General features: G+C 47.9%; 1 protein-coding gene across 2 annotated transcripts in view; it reads right to left on the reverse strand.

Annotated features, from left to right (window-relative positions):
- TBC1D10A (TBC1 domain family member 10A) overlaps positions 1 to 4,033 on the reverse strand; it is a 30,287-nt gene extending 26,254 nt beyond the window's left edge. For both annotated transcript variants that reach the window (XM_037153291.2, XM_037153290.2), the window contains exon 1: positions 3,761 to 4,033. In XM_037153291.2, coding sequence (XP_037009186.2) covers positions 3,761 to 3,969 — 209 coding nt within the window. In that variant the 5' untranslated portion in view covers positions 3,970 to 4,033. The remainder of the gene's footprint in view (positions 1 to 3,760) is intronic.
- Between the last annotated feature and the right edge of the window lie 7,182 nt (positions 4,034 to 11,215).

Consider the following 11,215-nt stretch of genomic DNA (forward strand, 5'->3'; position numbering starts at 1 on the left):
ATGCTGCAAACAGCCCCCTGCCCCCCCCCCCAAAAAAAGTCTATTCTTCCTACCCCCAAAGTTATAGAAATAGTAACATTACTCCTCCCACTCTTCCCTACTGAGGGCACTTTCCCCTCTCTGGTCCTTCCTGGGCTTCAACAACCATTTCAGTTCCCAGCCAAGCCAAAAGAACTAAGGCTGCCAGCTCCTGTCTGTGTCTATGCCACCCACAGGGCCCTTTGCTGACCGGCTGCTTTCTTGCCTTTCCCCACTTGCTACTGCTCAAGAGCAGGTACTTCTACCAAAGTTTCCTGGCAGAGCAGGTTCAAATGACAGACACGGTGAAGTAGACTGGCCTAGGGCTAGGAATCAGGAGTTCAGGGTTCAATTCTGATGTTGCTCCTAACAGACTAAAGAGGTAAGACTAATCACTTCTCCCAGGCCTGAGTTTACCAATCTGTATGATGATGGCCATCTCTAAGATCACTTTCAGCTTTCTGACTTGAAATGTCTATCAGTATATGTCATTCAATAAATAAATATTAACTGAGCATTTACTCTGCTGCAGGCCTGAGGAGAAAAGGTGAACACATCTAGTGCCAGCCCTAAAGCTGATCAGTATAATGAACTGGTAATAACAACACACTCTTACTCTTCCTGGGTCGTTGCTGTTAGCCTCCTACTCTGCTGAGGGAGTCAAAAGTGCTGAGCTGAGCCAGGGAATGTGAGGGCAGGCAGGTTCCTGCTATGAACCCTATGTTCTACCTGCCTGGTACCTAATTTTCTGCTAGGACCAGAGGCCATACTAAGGGATGGTGAAGGCAATGAAAACTATCCTGACCTGGCAGTAAAAAACTCCTAGTTCAAGTCCTGGTTCTGCTGCTAATATGCTGTGTGACCTTAAGCAAGTTACAATTCTCTCTGAGCCTCATTTTCTTCATCTGTATAAGTAAGGGCTAAGCTGATCAATCTTAAGATCCCATCCAGCTCAAACAATCTATGATTTTAACATCTATTCATGCCAGTTATCTAACAGTCACCCAAGCAGGGTAGCCTCTGACCTGCTTTCTTCCCCACCCCCCTAGTCCCTGGCAACAGCCTAAACTTACCCACTTGAGACAACCTTTGGTCTGGGACAGCTGAAATGGATCTTTAATCTGGAGCCAGAGTTCCCACCATCTCCACTGCAGCCATCGGTGTTAATGTTTCACTTCTCTGGGACAGCACATGGACTCCTAGCCCTCAACCACGAGACTGGTTTCAAGGCAGTCACCCTGAAACTTCCCATAACTTCCCCTCTTATGGCTGTGGGCAGGGACTTACTTTTGGCTTTTTTGAAACCACAATATAAACAAAGCAGCGAACATCAAAGCACTCAGACACCGGAGATTTTAGTTTGACCAGCAGGGTCAAGAAAGTAAGGCAGGGAGAGAGGAGGAGAGCTGGGATCCCACCTCAGCCCCAGGCTTACAGACACCAGTGATGCAGAGAGTGTCTGCAAAGTCCGGGTTTGTGGTTGGAGGGTGGGGAAGACAGATGTCTGGCGTCCTGATTGGGGACTACAGCCAAAGGGAGGTGCTCCTTCTGGGGCCTCTCTCTATCCACAAATACCAGAGGTACGCCCTCATTTTTCTCCTCAATTTTCAGAGCCTTGGAAGGAAAAGAAAGAAAACTAACATTTTTCTAGGCCACCACTTGTGCTAGGCACCTTCACATACCTAATCTCATTTAATCCCCACATTAATCTTGGGAATAGGTATTACTGTTGCCCTTTACAGTGAATAAACAAGGCTCAGAGACTCAGGATCTTGCCCAAGGTCACACAGCCAGCAAGTGTGAGTTCTTCCTAAACCTGGCTTTTCCCCACTATATCACACTGCTCTGTACCCTAAGATCTGGTTAACTGCCTAATAAACATGTAGTAGGAATTCTCACCTCCTAGAATTCACCAGCAAATCTGAGCTCATCCTGCCAAAAACTCACAAATACAAGTGGAAACTCCTTTCCTACTTCTCCGGACCCTATCCCTCCCAGGGCCATGGTCCTTGGTAACTATTCCTCAGTTCAAAAATATACCTTAGCCCTGGCTGGTGTGGCTCAGTGGACTGAGCATGAACCTGTGAACCAGACACTCACTGTTCAATTCCCAGTTAGGGCACATGCCTGGGTTGCAGGCCAGTTCCCAGCAGGGGATGCACAAGAAGCAACCATGCATTGATATTTCTCTCCCTCTCTCCTTCCCTTCCCCTCTAAAGATAAATAAATAAAATATTTTAAATATATATATATATATATATATATATACACACACACACACACACACACACATACACACCTTAAATCCCTTTTGGGTTCTCACAAAGTAATCCCTAGGGAACTGTGACAAAGCATCAAATCAGGATAAGGAAGCAGACTATAGGGGTGTTCTATGAGTCCTGGACTGGACTAGGCTTAGCCTGGTGTGAGCAAATGGAAAGAGGTCAGAAGAGACAGATCCAATGGGTAGGACAGAACTCTCCTTAGGGGAGGAACCTACAATACTCCAAAGGAGAAGGAGGCCTGGTGCATATGTAGCTTTTGCTTGGAGAAAACCCCAGAAGTGACCTTAATGGACCTGCTTATGTGGTGTGGGGTTCTTACACTTCCATAAGTCATAAGAGGGTTCAGGAGCCTTGGGCAGTCACAACTGGTCAGAGAAGGGGAAGAAGGACCCCCTGGAGTAGGGCGATGGCACTCAGCAGTGCTGTAGGCTCCCACAGGTGACTGTATGGAGCTACTCTGTCGAAGGGAAGGCACATCATGGGGAGGCTTGTCAGTTCTGTGCAGAACACTGGTCTCATGTCACAGGACAGCTGGGGTAAGAATGGAGTCGAGTCTCCCATTTCTCTGCCTGACAGCTGGGTGCCTGGGTGCTCTGGGGTGGAGGATTGGATCCTGCTGTCTCCCTGCCTGCTCCCCCCAAGTCTGGGTTTGAAGAGGCAGCGCACATTTCCACTGCATACACAGAGTCAGCCAACACTCTGTCCTGGAGGTGAGGCACTGTCACCATGTGGGCACCAGCAGAGGGGATTTTCTGCCCACTGGTTGCCAGTGACAGGAAGAAATCTGACTCTGAGTGGGAAGAGGAGCACACTTGGACCCTTCTGTGAGAGGAAGAAGCTGTCTGTCCCAGAGTGGAAATGTCTGTACTCTAAGTGACCAATGTCAATCCACCCAGAGGTCTCTGTTTCTGTACTGGAGTGAGATGGGGGCAGGACAGTCTGTCCCTTTGAACCCCACCTAAAGTGTTCCCCAGGGGAGGGGGTAGTGAGGTGGTGTGACAGGGGTGTCTGTGGGTCTTGCGGGGTCAGGCACTGAAAATATCTGTTGGGGAAGGGACAGCCATCAATGAGCCTGAGGGGGTGGTCAAGTCTATTAGCCCTAAGGCCAGGGTGGCAACAGTGATGTTGGGACAAGTATCTGTCCTGAAGCTGAGAGGAGAGCATTGTCGGACGTTTCAGGGGTGGGGGGTGCAGTGGGGGGGGGGCAGAACGGGGGAGGTGGGATTCTTGTCTGTCCCTCCATCGCTCCTAGGCTCCCGGGTGTGGGGCGGGTCAGTTTGCCTAAGGGGATGGTGGGGGTGGGGTAGCGGAGAAACCTGGTAGGTTGTTCCTGGTTGGAGGGTGACATGTCGGTCTGTCCTGAGGGGCTCTGTCCGGGCCCAGGGCCGCCCCCCAGGCGGGTCCCGCGCCCGCCTCCCGACCCCCGACCCCCGGCCCCAAGTGCCGGTGCTACTCACGCGCCCTCGGCGCCCTGCGAGCCCACTATGAAGCCGAACTTGTCGATGCGGCGCTCGGCGAAACCGTTGGCCTCCGAGTCCGAGCCGAGAGAACTGAGCTCATCGGAGGCTACCGCGTCTGGGCCCGGGGACAGGCTCTCCCGGGTCCCTGACAGGCTTCCTCCGGCCGCGGGCGAGCACGGCCCATTCTCTCCAGGGCTCTTCGCCATCCCGGCCGCGCCTTAGCGGCCACCTCAGCCACCTCAGCTGCCTCAGCCGCCCCAGCCACCGACGCCGCCGACGCCCCGCCCACGCCCCGCACCCATTGGCCGCCTCAAGGCCAGGGGCGGGGCCCTAGGTCCACCAGAGCTCCCTCTCCCCCGACCCCCAATGGGCAACGCGGATCTCGAGGCCCGCCCACCTTCCCCGTGGTGGCGCCAACCAGCCCGACGTGAGGAGGCGGGGCAGCCGTCACCCAGAGCCCTCCCCGCTCGGGCTGCCAATCACGTAAGCTTACCTGAAAGCACACTTCTGGCCTTTCCGGGTTGGCTGGAGCCAGGCCTGTCACTGTAACGGAGCACGGGCAGGATTCCGCTGAGGTTCGCTCAAATTCCTCCCGAGCCCTGGCTCCTCTCGAGACCCCAAGGACGTGGGTGAGGATTATTACATCCGTTCATTTATGAGGATCTCTGAGGAAATACAGGATGGGTTTGAGGACAAGCCCAGGGACACAGTGGCTTAAAAACTCAGGCGGAGCTAGAAGTTCGACAGCCTTTCCCCTTGCTGCCTGCTTCTGGAGTTTTAAGTTAGCTGGTGGGAGACCTGATAAGAATGACAACCAATGTTTATTGAACCATGCACTGTCCTAAGTTCTACCTACCTTTTCTTGTAATCTTTTCCCCCCAACAGCTTTGAGATATAATCAACATACCATAAAAATCACCCATTCAAAGTGTATAATTCAATGTTTTTAAAAAAGATTTTATTTTCTTTTTAGATGAAGGGGAAGGGTGGGAGAGAGCATCAATGTGTGTTGCCTCTTGTGCACCCCCTACTGGGGAACCTGGCCCACAACCCAGGCATGTGCCCTGACTGGGAATCCAAATGGCGACTCTGGTTCACAGGCCAGCCCTCAATCCACTGAGTCACATCAGCCAGGGCTATAATCACCATGAAGTAATTTTAAAACATTTTCATCACTCCAGAAAGAAACTCCTACCCCTTAGCTGTCACTCCCCAACCTTCCTCCCTTGTCCCTGGCAACTACTAATCTGCTTTCTGCCTCTATAGATTTGCCTTTTCTGGACATCTTATATAGATGGAACTATATAATATATGCCCTTTGTGTGTTTCACTTATTTCACTTAGCATAGTGTTTTCAAGGTTCATTCATGTTCTAGCATATACTACTACTTCATTCCTTTTCACAGCTGAATAATATATTCCATCATCTAAATAGACCGCATTTTGTTATCCATTTGTCAGTGATCGTAATTTTGGTTGTTTCCATTTTGGGGTTATTTTGAATAATGCTGGCATGAACATTGAGGTGCAAACTTTTGTGGGAAAATATTTTTGTTTCTCTTGGCCACATACCTAGGAGTGGAAATTTCTGGGTCACATGGTAACTTGGATTAAACCTTTTGAGAAACTGGCAAACTGTTTTCCAAATTGGTTCCAGCACTTGTAATCTTTTAGCAACAAGGTAGATATTATTATTAGTCCCATTTTACAGTTAAGAAAACTGAGGTGCAGGGAAGTGAAGTCAGCTGCCTATGGTCCTAGAACTACCTTGTGGCAGAGTCAGGATTTGAACCTAGCTCTTACCAACAGCTTATATTGAGAGGGATGAGCCAATTGCATCTACATAAACTTAGCTCCCAGCAGCCTACTTCTGACCCCAGAGATTGTCAACACTTGGAGCCATAATGATAGCTCCTTGCTTAAATCCAGTACTATGTTGTCACCTGACACTCTGCTGTAGACCTGTAAGGGTGACAGGCCCAGAGACAGGAAGGAACTGAGAGAGCCAGTCCTGGTCTGCAGGGCCTGGGTCAGGCAGGCTGCTGAGGGGCTCAAAGAAAGCCCTAAGTGGGAGCAGGTTCTTAAAAACTCAGTGATTTCACCATTTATCTCCTTGATGCCTCGTGGCCCAGACATTCTTGAAGACTTTGCTGTACAGTCTTCACATTCCATAGGCTTCTGGTTTTCCATAAACAGGGCAATTGCAGACATGGGAGTGGGCACAGGCTATTTTGGTCTTAAATCCTCAGTCTGGGAGAATTTTCCTTTCCTCCAGTGGCTCCAGACAGAGTGGTAGACTCAGTCCCAGCTCCTGAGAGGGGCAGAGTGGGCCTCACACTGGGATGTGGGCCTATCCCAGGAGAGGGAGAGAGGAGCCAGATACATCTGGAGCAGATATTAAGCCCCAAGCCTGGCAAAGTATCTACAACCTTTTGACTTCATAATTCTGGTCCTGGGGTCATATCCCAAACACTTTCAGTTCTGTAAAGGCACATGCACAATGATGTTCACCCCAGAGGTATTTGGGGTGCAGTGAAGGTAGGTTAGAAGGACCAGTGTGTCCATCTTTGGGAGACCGGATAGATGTTTCTCAGGTAGTGGCCTTTATGCCCCAGCCTCTAATTTTCTTGCATACGACCACCCAGGATTCAAATCTGTGCTGTTACTCTGTGACCTTGAGCAAATCTCTTCTCTTTGAGCCCATTTCCTCATCTGCAAAACGGAAATACTGGAAAAATACTTCCTTGGAAGAGTTGTTCTGAGACTTCAGTGTGATAATACGCGCCAAACATCTGGCACATGGAGATACCCAGTAAATGGAATCCAGGAGTGCTGGCATTTGTAGTTTGCAAAGCACGTGCAAATTCGTTATTGTCTTGTGTGTTTCCCACCATAGCCTGTGGCTGCAGCTGGAAAGTTTACCTAATTAACCAATAGCACATGGCTTGGGAGTCTGTTTCATGGCTGTGCCCCCTCAATAACTGGATGTTCTTGTGCAAAATTGTTTAACTTCTCAGAACTTGTTTTCTCTTCTGAAAAATAGGAATGTCAATAATTACTTAGTGAGCATGTCTCTGGTGCCTCCAGCACATAGCAGACACTCAGTATAAATGTTAGGTTTCTTTACTTCAAACTCCAGCGCTCTTTAACTTATTTGATATTACTCTAGTGAACAAAAGAGATTAAATCCTGGGTCAATAGAGTTTATTATATTCCAGGGGAGGAGGAAGAACATGAACAAGCATAGAATATTTCTCAGGTAGTATAAAAAGGAAAATAAGACAGGGTAAGGTATAGAGATTGCTGGAGGCAAGATTGAGCTTTGGGGGAGAGGTGAAAATGAGGAAGCCTCTCTGTGAGGTCCTGGGAAAATAGTGTGAAGAAAGTAGGGCAAGTGCAAAGCCTTTGAAAGAGAAGCAGGCTCAGATGGTGTGGTCAGAATGTAGTGAGAAAGCAGGAGTGAATGAATGAACGGTTCCAAGGAACGGTCTGCATGAGAGGCCTGTGCCAATGCTGTGAAACATCCTGACTGCTATAGAAGTTCTTTTGAGGAGGAATATATTGATAACCTGGAGTCTCATCCTACTGGGGTCATTCCTGAAAGTTAAGCCTGAGGTGCTCACATAGGCTCCCATGTAATCTCCTCTTGACATATAGAGCTTGCACATGCTCAGGAAATCTGTCAGCTATCCAGATGACATAGTCTTTATTCGTAACACCAGTGGTTCAGAAGGTAGTCCTGGTGCTCGAAAGCCTATGATGAGTAGGCAAACTATAAAGCTTCTTTATCTCTACATGGAGGATAACAGTTAATCTTTTGGTCCAAGTAGCAGAGAACCCAGCTGAAATGGGCTTAACCCAAAACTGCATTTAGTGGGTGCCATACCTTTAAAAAAATTCAAAGGTAAGTGAGCTTCAGGAACAGTTTGATCCAGAGGTTGTCACCAGGGCTATCAGCTTTCCTTTTTTCTCCTTCTTCTTCCTGTGGTTGCTTCACCCTCAAGCTAGAGCACTCCTGTAGCAGCAGCTCCAAGCTCACATCTTCCCTCTGCACATCCACACAAGGAATGACTCTTTTGATAGCTTCTGCTCAATGGTGAGGAGACTGCATTCCTCTATGTATCACCTGTTTATACAACACGTCTATCCCTAATCGAATCACAACAGCTCAGGGCTAGGAAACACTGACTGGCTTAATTAAATTCAGCTTAGAACAATACCTTCTTCAATGATACAAGGGATAGTAGTTTATCTTGTCTTCCTTCACAAATTGTTTGGCTCAGGGGTACCTAGAATTACTCACTTTTTAAATATAACGATGTAGGATAGTTAACAGCGAATCCTGAAATCAGGTGGAATCAATATTAACCTGAAAATCTTGCATTTTACTTTTATTTTTAAAAAGTAAACTTAAAAAAACTTTTATAGACTAGTATATGTACTCTTCTTAAAAAATATTTATTTACTTATTAGAGAGAGGGAGAGAAACATCAGTTGGCTGCCTCTCATACCCACCAGCAGGGGAGACTGAACCCACAACCTAGGCATGTGCCCTGACTGGGAATCAAACCAGAAACATCTTGCTTTGCTGAACAATGCCCAACCAACTGAGCCACACCAGTCAGGGTTAGTTATGTGTACTCTTCGGTGGGAGCTATATTGTACTTTTCTGATTTTTGTATTATAGGGATAAATGAAGTATTACATATAAAGATTGCTATAATCACAGTACATGACTCATCTTAATATAACTTAATACAGACATACTTATTCTCTAATGCAATACTATAATTTTAAAAGGTGAAATGGGTGTAATCATTAGTGGCTTCCTCTGGACTACATGACAAGTGCTCATTTCAAGCAGCAGGTGCAACTGACAGTGAAATTCCTTAATGTCTACTACTCTGGGAGCCCTCTTTGAGCAAGTCTTTAAAATTATGGTGATTATGAAAGCATCAAGTTGTGCCATTTTCCCAGCAGTACCACACCAGGAACATTTGTCTCCAATTCACAGTCCAGTCTCACCAGAGACTGTCCCCAGCAGTGGGGACAGTATGGCCACCAGGAATGGAAGAGCTGCTTTGGCCTTCCAGAGTCCTCACTGGCTCAATGACCTTGGATCCACAGCTCATCTAAACAATGGGGCAGATAATCCACAGAGGATGGTGATGAGAATCAGAAAAACCATGCAAGGAAGGAGCTGCCTGCATGTTACAGGCCTTTCACAAAAAATGCAGAGTGCTGGGCCCATGGCCTTGGCCGGTCACAAGGCTCCCTGTGGTCAGTGGGCCTTCTGCAGCTGAACCAGGACAGATGTTCATTCAGGAGCTCCGGGAAACTGGGTTTGGGCCCGAGGGCGGCTCAAAGGTTCCATTCACTCTCGTTCCACCCAGCAGCATTCCTGACCTCTGGTCACAGCCTGTTATGGAGGGGGGCCTGAGGGATCTGCCAATCTAAACAGGAGAGTGCCCCGTCCATCGCCGAAGCCAATCCCAGGAAGAAGAGCTTGGAGTATGGGATGCCCCCAGGACTCCTGACCCCACCCCTTCCAAGCCCCAGGACTCTTGACCCTACCCCTTCCCTCTCAGAATAAGACCCAGGTGGGGTTCTCGGCAATTTTTGCTGTTGGCCAGCCATGAAGCAATTAGTAGTGGGCTCATTTTAGGCACCCAAACCAGAGATCACTTCAGAAAGCCAAATTTGAGCCTGGGCCCCTGGAGTCTTCCAGCAACCAAACAGGAGGCAAATGTCAAAAAGGGTGAGGAAAAATCTCCAAGAAAAAACTTGGTCCAGCAGTTTGTAATGGAGCCGTACAACTGGCACTGTAGAAGGGCCACCTGAGCTTCCTTAGGTCTGGAGTTGGGAGCTCTGTGCTTTGTGGGGGGCGAGGTAGGGTAGGGTGGTGACTAAAATACTGGTTCTATGACCTTGGGAATGGCCTCACCCCCGAGCCCTGGAGATGACCTTGTGGGGCAGCCAGAAGGATCAAATGGAAGGACTGCAAAGAAAAGGCATTGGGAGCTCTAAGGAAAAACACACTTGAGACATTCAGAATAAAATCAGCTTTAGATCTAAAACCAGGCAAGTTATCAACAGGTTTTCACCTTCCTCCCTTGAACACCTCATAGCAGCAGCACACACCTCCCTGTGATAACAAATTCCAAAAATATCAGCCTGTGTCTGGCCCTTACTTGGAGCCAAGGACCAAGACAAGTATTTTGCACACATTTTCTTTTCATCTCCTTATTGTGTGACTGTGGGTATACGACATGCCTCAGTTTACTCAAGGGTTAAAAACGGGAATACTCAGTAGCCAGAGAGCTTCAGAACATGAGAAAGATTCAACACGCCATTGCTGACTATGAAGATGCATCTGCAGAGGGCCAAGTCCCAGGAAAAGCAGGTAGCCTCGGAGCTGAGTCACACCCAGCTGACAGCAGAGAAACAGGGACCTTGGTCCTACACCCAGGACCTGAATTCAGCCAGAACAAAAATGAGCTTGGAACACCTTCTTCCACAGCCTCCAGGGGGAACTCAGCTCAGCAATTACCTTGCTCTCAGCCTTGTGAGACTCAAAGCGGAGAACCCAGCCACGCCATATCTGCACTCCTTACAGAATGTAGGCTGATAAACAGGTGCTATTTTACAACAAACAACAGGAATACTCACATTGGGATTACATGAATTAAAATTGATAAACAATGATGAAGTGCTTAAAACAGTTAGAGGTGAACTGGTTAAACTTTACAGTTCTTAGAATAGTTCATGGCCCCCAGCAGAATTATGTATTTTTAAAATAAACACATTTAAAAAAGATTTTATTTATTTTTAGAGAGAGGGGAAGGGAGGGAGAAAGAGAGAGAGAAACATCAATCGATTGCCTCCTATACTTGCCCTGACCAGGACACGAACCTGCAACCCAGGCATGAGCTCTGACTGGTAATCTAACCAGCTACCTTTTGATTTGTGGGATGACATCCAACCAACTGAGCCATGGTGGTCAGGGATTTTTTTTTTTAAAAAAACCCAAAACTCATCATGTCTCTGTGCTCACTCAGGGTAAGCCACCTGCCCAAGGTCAATGAGCCAATGTGGTGACGGGTGGTTTCAGGTCTGCAGAAAACTGCTACCCTCGAGTCTCCCTGCTGGGCAGTGACCCAGGAACTGCATCTCACCCACCCTTGTTCTTCTGGGGCATGTTGAAGACATCTGTGTTAGTCTGTTAAATACACAGGGCTATGACTTTAGAGTCCAAAAGTTTTAAAAGGACAACTAATGTATGTCTTTTGAACAAAGATTCATGAAAGACTTGATAGCATCAGTAAGTTAGTTAAAAGCCAGCATTCCTCAGAACAGCAGAGCCCCAAGGCACCATGCCATGCTGCGCCTGCCTCGAGTGTGGACAGGGTACAGGTGACCAAGAGGTAAGTCTCACGACATTGACTTCACAAG

The sequence above is a fragment of the Artibeus jamaicensis genome, unplaced genomic scaffold (genome assembly GCF_021234435.1).
Source record: "Artibeus jamaicensis isolate MK-2021 breed Jamaican fruit bat unplaced genomic scaffold, CSHL_Jam_final contig_525, whole genome shotgun sequence".
Lineage (NCBI taxonomy): Eukaryota > Metazoa > Chordata > Mammalia > Chiroptera > Phyllostomidae > Artibeus > Artibeus jamaicensis.